Source organism: Saccostrea cucullata, unplaced genomic scaffold (assembly GCF_032062105.1).
Source record: "Saccostrea cucullata isolate Sc308-1 unplaced genomic scaffold, CSIRO_AGI_Scuc_v1 ctg451, whole genome shotgun sequence".
NCBI classification, from domain to species: domain Eukaryota; kingdom Metazoa; phylum Mollusca; class Bivalvia; order Ostreida; family Ostreidae; genus Saccostrea; species Saccostrea cuccullata.
In genome coordinates this window covers 322,501-339,983 of record NW_026930321.1, presented here as the reverse complement: position 1 = coordinate 339,983, position 17,483 = coordinate 322,501, and the positions used below count along the sequence as shown (strand labels likewise).

Genomic DNA, 17,483 nt, shown 5'->3' with positions numbered 1-17,483 from the left:
ATATTTTTAACTTGAAGGATGAAACAACGTTTTCTTATAAGAAAGCAAAATCATCTGTCTGTGGCACTTCGTGATAAGCGTGTTCTACTGTAATAGAATACACCTTTGTGTAAATAATTAACCAGCTTCAATCGATTTAGCATAAAAAACTGAAAAATTGTCTTTAAATGATGCATTTAGGTTTCCCTCAAAGATATCAAACTTCATTTAGTATTATTTTGCTGTTTTTTTACCATAATATACTTCAGTTTGGACATTATTCAAGAAAAATTTTGTTTTTGGGTGGAAGTCACTTTTTAGGTCACCTGAGTAACTCAGGTGACCTATTGCTATCCGTTTTTGTCAGTCGTCATCCGTCTTGTCTTAACATTAACCACTGAACCAATTTCAACCAAATTTTGTATACAGCATCTATTGGTGAAGGGGAACAAAAATTGTGAATTTTATGGTCCCTGCCCCCCTGGGGCCTGAGGTGGGGCCAAAACCACCAAAATTATTGCAATCTTTAAAAATCCTCTTCTTTACTCCTGGACATCAAGCAGGCAAACTGTTGGCATGAATGTAATGAGCATTGAGTCCTCAACCAAAATTGTGAAATTCATGGCCCCAGGGTCAGGGGTTCTTGTGCTTGGGCGGGGCTATATAGATTATATAGTGAAAATGCATTATTTCTTTGAAAATCTTCTTCTCTGCTTCTGGGTATTAAATAAACTAATTAAGTATATAGTTATGTTGAGCAAGAATGCCTCTTTCAAAATTGTGAATTTTATGGCCCCAGGGTCAGGGGTTCTGGTGTTAGGGCGGGGCTCTATTGATCATATAGTGAAAATGCATTAATTCTTTGAAAATCTTCTTCTCTATTCCTGGGTATTGAATAAACTAACTAAGTACATAGTTATGATGAGAAAGAGTGCTTCTTCCAAAATTGTGAATTTTATGGCCCAAAGGCCAGGGGTTCTGGTGTTAGGGCGGGGCTGTATTGATCATATATTGAAAATGCATTTATTCTTTGAAAATCTTCTCTGCTTTTGGGTACTAAATAAACTAACTAAGCACATAGTTCTGATAAAATTGTGAAGTTTTTGGCCCCAGGGTCAGGGGTTCTGATGTTAGGGCTGGGCTCAATTGATTATATAGTGAAAATGCATTATTCTTTGAAAATCTTCTTCTCTGCTTCTGGGTATTAAATAAACTAACTACTGTAGATCACTAAGTTTTCGCGACACCTTATTTTCATGAAAAAGGCATTGACTGTTGATTAGCGAGACAAAATTTTCAAGAATTGTGGTTATTGCCTTATATATAATCCTAAGGAATACTATTATACACGAGATTTAAATTTTTGCGAGCACACTGTCTCGCGTAATTACGCGAAAATAAAGTTCTCGCGCATAAAAAGTGATTTACAGTAAGTACATAGTTATGATGAGCAAGAGTGCCACTTCCAAAATTGTGAATTTTAATGCCCTAGGATCAGGGGTTCTGGTATTAGGGTGGGGCTCTATTGATTATATAGTGAAAGTGCATTAATTCTTTGAAAATCTTTTCCTTTGCTCCTGGGTTTTATGGCAATGATCCAAGTATATATATTTATGATGAAGAAAGGTGCATCTAGCAAAATGGTTATTTTTTATGCCCCCTGGGTCTAGGGGGGGGGGGGTTACAATAGTCTGAAAATAAATTAATGCTTCGAAATCTGCTCTTTAGTATTGATCAATCATTTTATGATAAAATTTGCAAAATTTTGAAATATGTGGCCCCAGGGTTAGTGGTTCCTTTGGGGTGAGGTGCATAACTGGTTATAAAGTGGAAGTGCATTTTCTCTTTGTTACTCTGATCTACATCTGGGTATTAAGTAAATAGAGTAATCATGCTAATTTAAGTTTATAATTATGAACCAATTTTAATTGTTTGAAAGTTGTTACACGATACTCAGGTGACCTATAAGGCCCGTGGGCCTCTTGTTATAGAATAGGCCTCATACTTTATGTTAATTATATTGGCAGTCATGTACAGACATATCTTTAATAGACCTACTTTAAAATAATGTTTGCTTGCCCTCTTCTGACTCAGGATAAAAGTACTAAAAAACTTCTTGTCCTGGAATGTAATATTGTGGAATCATCATTGTTCGTGGGTTTTCTTGGTTTTCGTGGGTAACCTTGACACATGAATTTTAATTACATCCCATCGAAAGTATATACAAACATTTTTTTGTTATTTATTAAAACTTGAATTAGGAAAAAACGAACTTGTTATGAACAAAATTACGTCCCCACAAACCAAAAATTTTTTTTGATACCCACGAACATTGCCCCCCACAAATAAAAATGATTCCACAGTAATAAGTTTTGAGTCAGGCCATTTTTAATCAGTAGGTCGGGAGAGGGCAACCAAACAATTTTTAGCTCACCTCAGTGAAGTTGGGAGAGCTTATGTAATACCCTCGGCGTCGGCGTCCCAGGTTAAGGTTGAGTTTTTTGGAGCAGTTTTCTTTTTCAGTACTTCTGTATCCTATATTGATTAGACATGCATGGAAGATGCTTCTAGTGTGTTTCATTGTACCAGTAAAGTTTCAGATGCTGCAGTTTCAGCAAAGGAATGACCAGGTTAATGTTTCTGGAGCAGGTTAACATTTTTGGTGCAGTTTTTGGTGTAGGTGAGGTGATCTCATTCCAAGTAACTATAAGCCCTATGTGACCAAACTTGCATGGATGATACATCTAAGAATGTACACTACCAGGCTTGCTTCGGATGCTGAATCTGCTGTGCACTCTTTGTTGGCCGGGTAATTGTGTGACTTTGCCTTACATAAAGACAACATTCGTTGAGGTGAGCTTTGTAATCTCTGATTACCTCTGTTTTAAAGATGGCCACATCAAAATATTTTTAGGCACGTGAAGTCATCAGTTTAAATCCACTGGTGCTAGGAAATGATGCTCAGACAACGGCTAGAACTTCAGTTCGTATCAACATATATGATATCAACGACCAGGCACCGACCTTTGACCCTGTCAACTACCAAGTGTCCATTCCTGAGGATACCCCAAACAAGACCCCCCTCCCCAATCTGAGTCTGAGTGTGACTGATTTGGATGTGGTAAGTTTTTCTCTAATTCTCTCCCTTGATTCTAGAAAAAATGAACAAATATTAGATTCAAAGCTCTTCAAAGTTGTATTAGATTACAACATAACATTCTTTAAGCAATAGATTCTGCTTTCCTGCTTAATGTGGTGTTCATTAATGGCTAACTTTTTCCTATTGTGATGATGAACCAATATTCAAGACACATGATAATAAATACTGGGGATAGGTAGAACATTCTGAATTTAAATGCTGCTTTGGCTGTAGGGTAAAAATCTCCCTAAAAAAAATGTACGCTCACCTCTTAAGATCTTACCACATTCTGGAGCATATTAGCTTTTTAATGTCTTCATCTTTTAGCCTTTCTTTTGTGTAGTGATATTTAATTGTCAGTTTCTGTTCTTTATTAAAACATGATGTCCTGTTATATGTGTGATTTTATTTGACAGGGACCTAACGGTGTATACACTCTGACTTTGGACCAGTACACTGCTGAGTTTGAAGTCTCCCCAGCTACAGGACAAGGAAGCACACCGGCCATTATTCTGGTCAAGAACACCTCCCTCATAGATTACGAAAGGGGACCAAGAGTTTACACCATGAGGGTGAGTGGAGGGGGTCCACTAGAATATAAATGGAGTGAAAGTTAAAACTTACGTCTAATCACATTTTGTAGCCTCTGCAGCTAGCTCTGTCTTGTGTTGAATGGACTGTTTAAATTTTTCCACATTTTCAAGTTTCAGAGAGCTTTATACTTTTGATGACTAAAACTTGTTAATTCTTTTTAACTATTTCAAGGAAAAAATGTGTATTTGCTATTGTAAATGTGTTCCTTATAGGACCTGGTATGTTTTAATGTATATGGTAATCTTTGTGAAATTAGGTGATTGCCATTGAGACTCAAAACGAAACACCCAAGCAGTCAGGAACAGCCACAGTTACCGTCAACATTCTAGATGTCAACGACAATCTGCCACAATTCAATCAAGCCAGCTACACTGAGAGTATTCTGGAGACGGCCCCAGGGGGTACCAGTGTCACCAAAATACAGGTATTCTCTCCCCTTTATAAGTTTTATCAAAATTCTGGTATTGTCACCCCTTTATAACTATCTCCAAAGTACATGAATTATCTCCCCTATATAAGCCTCTTTAAAATGTATACAGGAATTTTCTCTCTTCTGTAAGTGCCACCAATGAAATTGATTTTCAAACAGTCTAAAAATATAACTTATACATTCTGCTGATTGATTTTAAGGTACATTATATGGTGTTTTGCCACAAGACAATATGGTACGACATTGTTTGACTTTTTCAGGCTACAGATCCTGATTCAGGCATTCGGGGGACTAGCGGCATTCGGTTTGGCCTGATTGGTGATGGCACAAATCTGTAAGAATTTAGATCAAGGGCAAATTAACATAAAGTCCAAATAAAAGGTTGAATTTATTAATTCTAATGGTCAGTTTATTGTTTAATTGTAATATTGCCTTTCAATTGTTTGACTTCAGGTTTCGAATTGATCCCTCTTCTGGAGTTGTATTTGTGGAAAATTGTCCCACTCCAGGTGACGGAAATTGTATCGACTACGAGAAGAAGCGACGTTATGATCTGACTGTGACAGCTCGAGACGAGGAAGGATCTGGACAAGCTGTTACAATCAACCTCATCATCAACATTCTGGACGTCAACGACAATGCCCCAGAATTCACAACCGCAGGTTGGATTTGTATGAATAATCACTTAAATTGAAAGAGTTTTATCATAAAAAGTGCAATTTCAAATAACCTGCAGACTTTGTAGCCTAACATACACAAAGGTACACTCATCAATCTATGATTTTGATGAAAAACAAAGATTGATGTAAATGTAATTGTACCTTTATTCCAGAAAAAATACAGGTGGACCAAAACTTTGTTTTGGATAAAGTTAACTAATACAAACAGGAAGAATTCACTTAATTTTGTTCAGTTAATACATATATTAAGAGAATGTTCTTATTTTATCTACAGAATACACCAGTTACATTGAAGAGAGCAAGACAGAGCCTAGCCCAGTTGTCATAGTAACAGCCAATGATCCTGATTCTAACAGCGCAGTCACGTATTCTGTGATTTCTGACACTACTAACCTATGGCAGATTGATCGGAATAGTGGTAAAGTCACCGCTAAACGACCCATTTATTACAGTGATACACCATCAAACCAAGGATTGTAAGTAACCTTGAGTGCTGGGAAGGGGGGCATGTACTAGTATCAGCTAATCCAACTCATTCTGTATTTTACTTGTATCAAATGTACTTGTACTAAATGTGATCTAAAATTAGGGTTGGATCTCAAAGTGAACGTACAGTTTCAAGAAATTTTTTGTCAAATTCAGTGCAGTAAATGTGAAGAAGTCATACAGTTAAAAGACAAGTTTCTGGTGGCGAAATCAGATTTAGGGTCTTATTTTCCCTTTCAGCTTTATCATCACTGTGCAAGCCACTGATGGAAAATTCAACCCGACTGCAAATGTGCGGATTTATGTCATTGTAAGTATGTGTAGTGATATGCCAGAGGTTTACATAGGCATTTCCATAGTATTTTCAGTCATATTTTTCTATCAATGTGAAATTGAACTAAACACAAAATGTATTCAATGATAAGGCATGTTTATTACTCTTATAATATTTAAATAAGGTTTATTGATGTATTGAATGACTATATTGAAAATGATAATAGTTGCCACTGAGAGATAGTTTTATTGTATTGGAATACATTACAAGCTTTATCAAAATTGTTCTTTTCTTACAGGATATAAATGATAATGCTCCAATATTTGAAGCAAGCAATTACAGAGAAGTGATCAGTGAAACAACATTAGGGAACTTTTATGTACTGACAGTGAAAGCCAATGACAGGGATTCTCCTACGACGGGGGCTGGAATCATTGATTACAGCATTGAAGTGGGGGCCAGCGGTAAATTTGTCATCAATGGGACGTCGGGTGTTATCACCACCTCACCAGACGCCACCTTTGATTACGATTTGACCCGCTTATATAATATGACGGTAAGTACGTGTATATATGCATGTTTTTTGACAAGTAAATTTCCTGTTAAATTCCCTGAGCCTTTGCCTTGGAATTTTCTTTTTTTTCTGTTTATAAATACCTTGGTTGCATTTATAAGCACAGCTGCTACATAGCCTCTATGTAAACTTACAGTCTTGAATGTGTAGCTAGTGTAGCATCTAACATAGGAAGAGCTAGTACATATAATTTATTTGAGTACAAAATCCAATATGGTGTCCCTATTTTCATCATATTGTTTTTTGAAAATCTTTTTGGTTTAAGAACAGGACCTTCTTATAATGGAAACACTTACTAGTAGGTCATTTTTTACCCTTTGACCTTTTTCTGCAGGTGAAGGCAAGAGACAGAGGTCGTCCTCAGCAGACGGGCACCTGTTATGTGACTATAGACATCCTTGACACAAACAATAAGGATCCATACTTCACTCCTTCTACACAAAGAGCAGATGTCTATGAAAGTAACTACATATTATCTCCCTTCTTTTCAAAAATAAAGGATGTCACTATGCTAATGATTGCTTCTCAATTGCTTAAAATTCATTCAATACTAAGGAGGATGGAATAATCTTACATGATATTCAAATTGCTAATATTGTTTTTCCTAAAATGTTGCTCTTTATCTGTATTTTTATGACAAGCTGTTATAAAATTGATTGATCATAGAGAGAACTTTGTTCTAGATGTCCCCATTGGATTCAGTGTCCACAAGATGCTGGCCACAGATCCAGATGACCAGTCCCAGCTGAACTTTTTCATCGTGGAACCTATAACTGCTATCACACCAGATGGAGTCTTAGTAGACAGAAACCTTTATGATATCACGGTAAGCAAAGAATAAAATTCTGGAATATCTCTGAAAGTATACATGAATACCATGGTAAGCAGACTGGAAATACATGTTTAGTACTGTAGGTCTCTAATTTTACACAATTTTCACAGATATTTGTTATTACATGTTTAAGTTTTGGTTATTGTTGCATATTATGTATCTTTAGTTAAGTTTTAATGATAATTAGGTTCTTAAGAGGAATATTTTACTAGGAAATTATCTTTGATAATACAAATATACACTGTGTACTCAAAATAATGAAATTTTCATGAGAAGAAAGACGCATGTAATTAATTGAAAATAAAGTTTTTGCAATTTAAAAGTGACTTACAGTTAATGTCATGGTAAGCTACTGTATCCCCTTATTATGTACACATGAAGCATTCACCTGATATGATGTTATAATTTGAAGTTAGGTTTTAGAGGTCTGATGTCAACTCATATTTATAAATTTAATCTGAAGTTCCTTCTTTAGCATGCATACATGTGTGTATGTTTACTAAATTTACCCATCTCTTTATACAGCAACTGTTCTCTATAGAACAGCAGACAGGGGATGTGAAAACAAAGAGTAAGCTAGACCGAGATCGTGCCTCTGTGGTGACCCTGACCGTCAATGTTGTCGACATAACCGCGAGTCCACGACAAACAGGAACAGGACAACTTATCATCAACATCCTGGAGTACAACGATCAACGACCGGAGTTCTTACCCTACAGAAATGTAACGATCGATGAAGAACAACCTATAGGAACGTTTGTGATGGCCTTACTGGCCACAGATCAGGACGATCCAATTGCAGAGTACCAGATTATTGATAATCCAAATGGATTCTTTGCCATTGGTTACCAGACTGGTAAAGTGATCATTTTCAAAAATTAATTTAATTATAGTTACTTTAATGATTTGTATTCTTAAGCTCGTAAGTGATTTTTTTTTTTTAGTATTGATTTTAAATAGGGTCAGAGAGGTACTCTATATTACCCATTACCTTCAAATGATAACTTGAAAAGAAAGAAAAATTAAATGTTTGTATTCTGTTTCTATTTCTTTAATTTTGAAGGTTTATAAACTGTGAGATGATATGTAATTTGTAGGTGTGGTAAGCATTAGTAGTCGTATAGATTTTGAGTTGGTGGAATCGTCCTCCTTCACGGCCCAGGTATGGGACAGTGGTACCCCCCGCCTGGACAATACGGCTACTGTATATGTCACCATCAACAACATCAACGATAATTCACCAATATTTGATAAGGTAACCTCAGAATATGCCATTCTTTTACATGAAAAGGACATGTAATTTGTACACTAAGTCTTGCGGTGTTGTAAGTTATATACCAGTGTACATCAAAGCTTCAAAGACACTTGCACTTTGAGATTTACCGGTATATAAAATTTGCAAAAACTGATTAAGATTTTTGTTTTTCTATATTGTTATTCTATATTTGGTGTCATACAAGCAATTTGATGCTTTTAAAAGAACTTCATTTTCTACCACTACTTTCTAATTGATTGTACAAGTTGTACAGAGTGTTGTTTTTCATTACAGGGAGCTTACCCAGTCAGAATACCAGAGAATTCACAAGGAGGTAGATTTGTGACAAATGTACGAGCTGTGGATAAGGATAAGGGGGATTATGGGGTAGTGCGATATTCCCTCGATCCACAGGAAACAAGGTTTACCATCGACAGTGTCTCAGTACGTTAATTTCAAATGACTGATACTTATTTAAGTTAAATGAGGCCCTTTTTAACCACAGAGTACAGATTTATATGTATTAACTTGTTCTTATTTACCTTGTACAGGGGGAGATAAAGGTAGCACCAGGGGCCAAACTTGACCGTGAAGAACTGGGCGACATTAGTATTCAGGTCACAGCCTCTGACAGTCCCCTGTATCCTGTTGTTCGTAGATTCTCCACTGTCACGGTAAACTAGAGTTCACTCCCTTTGATATCTTTGTTAAGATTAGTTTCAAAATGCTATGAATGATGACACCATTTATTGATTAGTAACTTATAATAGAAATATTTAGTACTTGTACTCATAGACTAAACATGTATTAATTTAATTGAGATAAAATTAGTATCCTGCATATTAATTAATAATTGTGCTAAATGCACCAAAATTTGAATCAGACTAAAATTACGGGAACATTTTACATGGTATTTTTACTCAAGCTCTAGAGGGGCTTGAGTTATCTAAAACGATGCTAGGTCATCGATTTACTCAGTTTAAAAACACAAAAATATATAATTTTTGTAGATAAAAATATTTCTAGAAACAAAAATGAAGCTTATCTTGAAAACGTCTGTATATTCAAAGATATTAAGTGTTAAATATCGGATTCTATTCTATGGCGAATGAACAATGAGTAAAGCTCCGCAGCCGCAACAGTTTCTATACAGAGATTTCGCGCTTTTCTTTGCGTATGAATCTCAGGTAAGTTTTTTTAGTCGTTGACAAAGCATCTTGGACGAGTCCACTGCATACTCTGAAAGGTGACGCAGGTTATACCCCATCGTTAACAATTCTACAATGCATGGACAGAAAATGTATGGATGTACCACCAACTGAAATTGCTTTTCATGGGCCTGCAAATGATGTACACTTTGAGTGAAAGTAAAATAATAGCACAAATCAAATGTTAAATTCTCGTATTATCCTAAGTTTTGGTAACGGAACCTATATAACTTTTTTGGATTCGTGCGGAATATGTATTGGACATGCCGCTCAGCTAGATGAACCCCATCGTCTTAAGCCACGGTCCGGAGTAGGAGAGGATCGACATTTTGGACGTGGTTTGCAACGATGGATGAACCCGTAATCACATGGATTTCTTGGAGCCTGGAAGGGGGGTGGGGGGCTTCCACTTTGAAAAGCTTTTCTACAAGCTTGTAGCAAGCTATTTAGATTGATGTATATATTGAATGTGATGAACGTCATTAAGCAAAAAATACAAAAATCGTATATAGTTTGAAGTATACTAAATGTGTATTAGACGTAAAAAAATATTTCATTAAATTAAGAACGGCAACGTTACTATGCTATTTAAAGTATTCCTGAAAATGTGTCACGTAAATTCATCTTAAGGTACTTGGACACAGATTTGAAAGTAATTTTATCTGTATAATATTACGACTTATATATTTTAATAGCATTTCACACAAAAATTAATAAAAAATCTTATTTCGTTTGAAAGTTATTAAACCTTCAAATTTTTTGGCGGGTTTCATTGACACTTCCTAGCACTTTCACAAATTTTAAGTTTACTCTTAATACTTAGGAAAAGTGGCAATCTTGTTGTGTATAAATGGAAATTATTAATACTATAATCCAGAAAAATCAGAGTAGACATATTCGAAAGCAAAACAAACACACAATATATTCTCAGTCCGTGCATTTGTGGTGAGCAGACTTTGTCGTTTGAACGCACCCGGTTAATCGTAAACAATCAACAATAACAGAGCTCTTGCCCTGTTTACAAAAACTGTGTACATAACACGAGTGTGATCGATTTGCACACAAGACTTAGTTCGGAAATACGGTACTTGTGAAGGAATTTTGCTTTGTAACATTTCTACTCTGAATAAAATTGTTTTTTCTGGATTAAAGTTTTAATATTTCTCATTAATGCACAAAAAGATTGCCACTTTTCCGAAGGGTTAAGAATAAAGTTAAAATTTGTGAAAGTGCAAGGATGTGTCAATCAAACCCGCCAAAAACTTTGAAGTTCTTTAACTTGTAAATGAAAAAAGATTTTTAATTAATTTTTGTGTGAAATACTTTTAAGATATATAATTCGTGATATTATACAGAAAATATTAACTTTAAATCTGTGTCCAAGTACCTTTAAAAAGTAGTACGATTAATTATATTTCTTCGAATTAAATTCAATATATGAATTTTGCTTCATGTACATACAAATGTATAGTTTATTCAACAGAAGATTGAACTCAATAGCCCTCATCTTATACCATTTTGACTTTCTACAGCTTGAGTATTTCTGACGTTTTGTCAGTATATACTTGTTTATTATGTGAATTAAAAGAAATGTTTAAGAACAAGAATGTCACCGGTGAGTGAGTCATCATTTTTTGACATTGTTTTACAGGTTTACATTACCCTGGAGGATGAGAATGACAACCCCCCTATTTTTAACCAGCCCGAGTACCTCCAGCAGATTATAGAGACCATTCCTATCTTTACCCACGTCCTCCAGGTGTTCGCTAATGATGCAGACGCCGGTAACAATGCCCGCTTACTGTTCTCTAAGGTTCCCAACTCAGGAGACCCTGATAGTAAGTAACTCAATCCCAGAAGTCCAAATTTAAAGCTTTCTTCCTCTTATATGTACATGTATTAGTTTTGTGTATGAATTAACTTGTGCAAAATGCAATGATTGCCTAAATAAATATGTTTACAGTATTTTCTCAGTATTGATTACTTTTGCCTATTTTCAGTCTATGAATTTCAAAAGATTGAAGTATTTAAAATGTTAAATTAATCTGTTGATGGTTCTTAAACAGTATACTGTTATTTGTTTCAATATTCCATAATTATGATAATATATACTTCCTAGAGAAACCAGTGAATAAATTGACAGGCAGCAGAAACATGTACATGTGCTTATTATTTTTTTCAGATTTCTTTGCAATTCAACCATCAAATGGAAGAATCAGTGTAAACAAAAGCTTGCTGAGGAACTCAGGGACATATGTGTTCTATGTCATGGCACGTGATGAAAATGGTAGTGGACCATTTAACAGCACTGCCAAAGTGACCATCATTGTCCTGGAAGCCACCAACTCCCCACCAGAATGGACAATTCCACCACTGGATAACATGACAATCAATGTTTTAGAGGTAAGTTAAAAAGAACAAGAGTATCTCAATGGCTTATGGGGAAAATGTAGTTTTGGTCAATTGCTGTGTCCCAGTATAAACAAAATTTTAAAAGGCAATACAACTAGGTGTAATATACACTTTTTAATTGCAATACATATAATACTTGCCATATAAACTCCTCCCCCCCCCATTGGTTTGACATGGAACTGAGATTCTAGAAGTTTCTTGATCAAGTCATTTTTTGATCTACAGGAGCAGTATCTTGGAATGTTGGTTTATGATGTGGAAGCAAAAGATGCTGATCGTAATGACAATGGTATTATTGACTATGGTTTCTACGTAAATGGCGTGTATACTACCACCACTAATGAATTCCGCATCAACTCTATCACTGGTGTCATCAGGGCAGAAAAAGTCTATGACAGGGAAACCAGAGATCGCTACCTGGTAAGGCAAACAAAACATTTTTATGAGTTTGTATAAGATATTTGCATTTGAACTTGTTTTGTAGCAGTATTCAACTTAATCAACTTTACGTATTTGATGTGAATTGTTTACAGCTCCTCCTGGTGGCACGGGACCGCGGTGACCCATATCTGGAGACCACTCGATACTTGTCAGTCAGAATTCTGGACGTCAATGATAATGTTCCCAAGTTCCCAACCAATTCTGTAAGTCTTCTGTTTGCTCAAAACTATTATCTGTTTTACTCTGACAGCTAAAACAAGAAAATGAAACATGTACATTAAAAAAAGATTCATTTTAAAAGGGATGATTTTAAAAAATCTTGAATATATGATAGAAATGGGATTCATTTATGTATTATTTAATCAAATTATTTTTTATGTTCTTTAGTGTCTATTATCTGCATATATCAGAAGAAAAAAATGTTATTTTAAAAATATTACACACAAATAAATGCAATCGATGTATTAACTGGTTAAAACTTAAAGTCTCAAAGCCAATACTGTAAGTCGTTTTAATTCCACGGTGTTAAAATTACACGATATCTGAAAAAGTACCAATTTCGATGGTTTTAATTTCACGCTGCAAGAAATAAATTTCAAAATTTCGTATAAACATTAAAACGCTTTTAAAAACTAATCATAACATTCACGATGGATTAATTTTGCGGAAAAATGATAAATCGTGAACATAGCAAAATAAAAACCATCGTAATTATTTGACAATCTACAGTATACAGATATCATAATGTAGTGCTTTGATTTTAATTTTAGAATGGCGAGACCAAAGTAATACAGTTTGAAGATGTAGATGAGAATAAACCAATTAATTCCATCCTTGGAAGACTAAAGGGAAGTAGTTTTGAAGCCAAGGACATCGATGATGCTCAGTATGCTAAAGTCTATTATTATATCATCAGTAAGTATTTCTCCAGTTTGTAACTATTTTATTCAAAATATAAAGTTTAAAGTTGAAGTCTGGAATATGAACTTCACCATGATTTTTGTTTTGTGAAGGGTTTAGCTATAATTTGTTCAGCCAAGAAAACTGATTTGTCTAATCTAAAATGCTTAACATGTAATAGAATCTTCAATCTACTGAAAAAAAATCTAGGAATCCATTACCTTGTAAAGATTTGTCAACATTTAAGCAAATGTAAAGCTGTCCTTTGTTAGTTTAAGAATCTCTGAATATTTTTCTGTTCATCAGGTGGAAATGAGAAGGGTAATTTCCGTATGGTCCCAGAAACTGGAGAATTAATCTTAGTCAAAGCATTGGATAGGGAGGTACAAAGTGTGTACAACCTGGATATCCAGGCCACAAACAACATTAGTGATTATACGGTTATCCGGAATAGACGCAAACGAGCCCTAGATCCAAGTATAGCCACGTGGAGGATCCAGATCAAAAATGCCAATGATGTACGGCCCGACTTTACCCAAAATCTGTATCACGGCTGTAAGTAGTTAGATTTTTCTTTTATTGATCATAAATTATGTATATAAAGATTTGTTTGAGCAAGCCCTCTTTTTTTATTCTGTACACATTAAAGATACATTTTAAATAGGTTTGTTTATTGCTTTGGTACTGATTGCATATAAATGTTTGACACAATGTTTCACATTACAGGGGTATACATGTATTATTTATCCTGCAAAGAGCATAGCAATTCCTTAGTTTTTAACATGCATGGTTGTAGAAGCAGTAAGGAAGAAGCATTATGTCCCAAATGTAACACAGTGATTAGAATATGAAATTTTAGCAGGCTCTAATGATCCCAGAGATTGCCTTAAATTGAGTTGTAGGACATATTAACATTGTACATGTATTAGACTGTAGTCTACTGTCCACATTCTTGTATGTCCAATGTATCTGTATAATTGAGTATCTTTTTCCATTTTCTGAATCAGGTATCTCAGTCCGCTCCTCTCTGGGTCAGAGCATAATGAAGGTAGAGGCTAAGGATGCTGACTCGGTCGGCTCCGTCACTTATTCCATACAGTCCGGAAACACAGACAACGCCATCGGAATCGACTCTGTCACAGGCGTTCTCTATAACGCCATTCTGATGAATAACTACGGAGGCAGAACTTTTGACTTGAAGCTTAGGGCTACTGACCAAGGAACATTGTACCACAATACTACTGCCCTGGTACGTTGTATTAAAAGTCATATTTTACCCATTGGTTACTATAGTAGCAAGAATTTTAAAACATCATGAAATATATTAGAGCCTCTCTTGTGAAATCCTAAGCCTCAATGGCTTATCTGAGTAAACAACTCAAATGCTTTTCTAATCAAATTTAGTCCATTGTCTGCTGTTGTTGCCATAAAGATTTTACAATTTCATCTTCCTCTTCAGAATCACTAGGCCAATTCAACCAAGCTTGGCAAAGGTGAGGTACAGGCAATTCAAATTGTTCAAATAAAGGGCCACATATCTTCCAAGGGGAGATAATCAAGAAGCAGTAAAAATTGGATTGTTTCAAGTGCAGAAATATGGCTGAAATATTGCTGACTCAGCATAAAACACAATCATCAAGCAAATTCAAGTGTGACCAAATCAAGGGGGAGGGTGTTATTTGCAATTACTTATAAATTTTATCTTTTAATACTGAATTTATCTCGAAATTTTCCTAGCCATTGTGCTCAGGTGAGCAATATGGTCCATTGGACAATTTTTTTTCTTTTTTTATGAAATCAGATAGACATGCAAATCAGTGATGTCTCCATAGAGAGTACTTTCAAAAGTTTAATATTGTACAGTATTTTAGGCCATCCTCTTCTTACCTTGTACACTAGGCTTATTATGGTATGTGGAGGAAATCATACCATATGCATTACAAAAATGCCAGTAGTAAAACACAGTCATGTACATGTATTGAATCATTATGGCAAGTAGGAGTATAGGACGCTGAGCAAATAAGTACAAGATTCAAGACAATGTGATTTTTGTTTGATAGGTTTTTGTAACAGAACCAAGTAGAGAAGTGAAATTAGTAGTGAAACAGCCAGCTACAGAAGTCAGGCAGTTCTTTGAACAAATCAAAAAGTAAGTCTTCTAGCATTTCTGTGTGCTTGGATGTTACTTATAATTGCTTACTCAAGGCCTTGCTGCAGTACAGGGGGCCGGGGAATTTCCCCTCTTATAATGGTATATTGTAATCCCCCTGGTTATTTTGGTATTTCTCTTACACTAGAGAAAGCCCAGATCTCCTACTTTTTAAATGTCCCCCTCTTTTTTATACCTTGAGGTCATTTAAGCCTGCAGTATCTAATATATTGATCATTTTCAGGAACTTTATAATGATTAATAGTTAATAAAAATTGAGAATCTGTCTTAGATATATGAAATCAATGTGAATATAGACATGATACATTATAAATATATTTCTTTATTAGGTCTCTACAAAAGCCAAATGCAGATGGCAAAATTGTATTTGATTATATATGTTCAACCAAGATTGTCGACCATGTTCTAGATGATGGAGAGACCACGTCCTTGTGGTATGTGAAAGTAAATTAATTTATATCAGACATGTAATTGCATATAAAATAGCAATATTAATGCCATAGAAAATCAAAACTCTAGTTAAGCATGCCCTTAAAGCTTTCTGAAAAAAACTGGGTAAAATGTTATCCTCGTCAGGGGTCAATTTTTCACAAGGATGAACCCTACTAAAATACGGATTTTGTGAATCCAGGGAGTGAAATTGTTTTCATTTGTAGGTCAGCGGATAAGTTAAGGTGAAGGATTAATTACTGCTGAGTTCTCACATAATTAATTTATGCAATATTCACCTTCTTTTCTTTGGACCACCATTTTGAATTGCTGTGATTAAAATATTCACCAGAGATATCAACTCCTGAAAAAGAAAAAAAAATCATTAAAAAACAAAAATTCCCAAAATACTTGCAAATATTTAATACAAACTTCAGATAAAATGTTACTTGGTAATTGTCTGTGTTTATAGGTCTGATGTGTACATCTCCGCTGTGTGTAAGGCCTGTAATAACATGGCGTATTATATCTACCCTGGTGAAACATTACTCAATCTACTCAACCAACAAAGAGATGCAAACAGGGACCAGTTTGAAATGTTATATATTGAAAGCATGGAAGTAAGACAATTTATAAATAATTCTTACTGTACATGTATTGTATTTTACTTATGTTCCTATTTATATCTACATGTATATGACATATAGCATTGTACTTGAATTAGCGGAAGTTGTTTCCGCAAAAGGCGCTAAAAAGAATGCACAGCTAAAAAGTTTACAGTATTTTAGAAGTCCTATTTCACCATGGATACACTGACAGCAATTCTACCTGTTTTCACAAATAGGAGTAAAGTTTAGATACTTGTTTCCCAGTGTTTTCAGTAAAATTATCATGACAGTAATGTACAACTATTTTAACACTGTAAAAAGGAAAATAAATTCATAGCGAACACATTAAAAGTTTTTTATTACTCTTTGTTTTTTAGCAAGGTGACGCAGAAAAGGAATATTTGGACCGGACACCCACCCTAGTGGTGATGATACTGGTCATCATCCTCATTATCCTCGCTCTCCTCTTCCTCCTGTGTGCCTGCTGCTTCATTAGAAACAAGTAAGTGATGTCAATCATTGCATCCCCTCCTCTTCTCTTTTTCTCCTGTGTGCCTGCTGCTTCATTAGAAACAAGTAAGTGATGTCAATCATTGCATCCCCTCCTCTTCTCTCTTCCTCCTGTGTGCCTGCTGCTTCATTAGAAACAAGTAAGTGATGTCAATCATTGCATCACCTCCTCTTCTCTCTTCCTCCTGTGTGCCTGCTGCTTCATTAGAAACAAGTAAGTGATGTCAATCATTGCATCCCCTCCTCTTCTCTCTTCCTACTGTGTGCCTGCTGCTTCATCAGAAACAAGTAATGGCAATCATCCCCTCCTCTTCTCTTTTCCTCCTGTGTGCCTGCTGCTTCATCAGAAACAAATAAGTGATGTCAATCATTGTTATTATACCTCTACTGATTTTTCACTATATAAAAGTAAATCGATATATTTTGCTGATTTCCTGAAAATCACTGTGAATAAACCGATTCCCTGCAAAACAGACACCTATTCGGAATACTTAGCATTTTCTTTCAACTTATGACAAACTTAGGTATGTTCCAAATAAACTCATGAATATTCATTAATGAA

General features: G+C 35.1%; 2 protein-coding genes across 2 annotated transcripts in view; one reads left to right on the top strand and one right to left on the bottom strand.

Annotated features, from left to right (window-relative positions):
• The window catches only part of LOC134283726 (cadherin-23-like), a 60,726-nt gene extending 54,136 nt beyond the window's left edge, over positions 1–6,590 (bottom strand). Inside the window, exon 1 of the mRNA XM_062766200.1 lies at positions 6,453–6,590. The gene's annotated coding sequence lies outside the window, so the exon portion shown is untranslated. The remainder of the gene's footprint in view (positions 1–6,452) is intronic.
• LOC134283740 (cadherin-87A-like) overlaps positions 1–17,483 on the top strand; it is a 46,348-nt gene that overhangs the window by 24,641 nt on the left and 4,224 nt on the right. Inside the window, exons 12-36 of the mRNA XM_062766219.1 lie at positions 2,894–3,100; positions 3,535–3,690; positions 3,969–4,136; positions 4,403–4,476; positions 4,596–4,804; positions 5,097–5,298; positions 5,549–5,618; positions 5,881–6,138; positions 6,491–6,617; positions 6,840–6,982; positions 7,514–7,844; positions 8,086–8,243; positions 8,538–8,687; positions 8,795–8,917; positions 11,103–11,289; positions 11,634–11,854; positions 12,089–12,283; positions 12,397–12,507; positions 13,075–13,219; positions 13,511–13,759; positions 14,212–14,453; positions 15,265–15,353; positions 15,704–15,808; positions 16,276–16,423; positions 16,789–16,913. Coding sequence (XP_062622203.1) covers positions 2,894–3,100; positions 3,535–3,690; positions 3,969–4,136; positions 4,403–4,476; positions 4,596–4,804; positions 5,097–5,298; positions 5,549–5,618; positions 5,881–6,138; positions 6,491–6,617; positions 6,840–6,982; positions 7,514–7,844; positions 8,086–8,243; positions 8,538–8,687; positions 8,795–8,917; positions 11,103–11,289; positions 11,634–11,854; positions 12,089–12,283; positions 12,397–12,507; positions 13,075–13,219; positions 13,511–13,759; positions 14,212–14,453; positions 15,265–15,353; positions 15,704–15,808; positions 16,276–16,423; positions 16,789–16,913 — 4,193 coding nt within the window. The remainder of the gene's footprint in view (positions 1–2,893; positions 3,101–3,534; positions 3,691–3,968; positions 4,137–4,402; positions 4,477–4,595; positions 4,805–5,096; positions 5,299–5,548; positions 5,619–5,880; positions 6,139–6,490; positions 6,618–6,839; positions 6,983–7,513; positions 7,845–8,085; positions 8,244–8,537; positions 8,688–8,794; positions 8,918–11,102; positions 11,290–11,633; positions 11,855–12,088; positions 12,284–12,396; positions 12,508–13,074; positions 13,220–13,510; positions 13,760–14,211; positions 14,454–15,264; positions 15,354–15,703; positions 15,809–16,275; positions 16,424–16,788; positions 16,914–17,483) is intronic.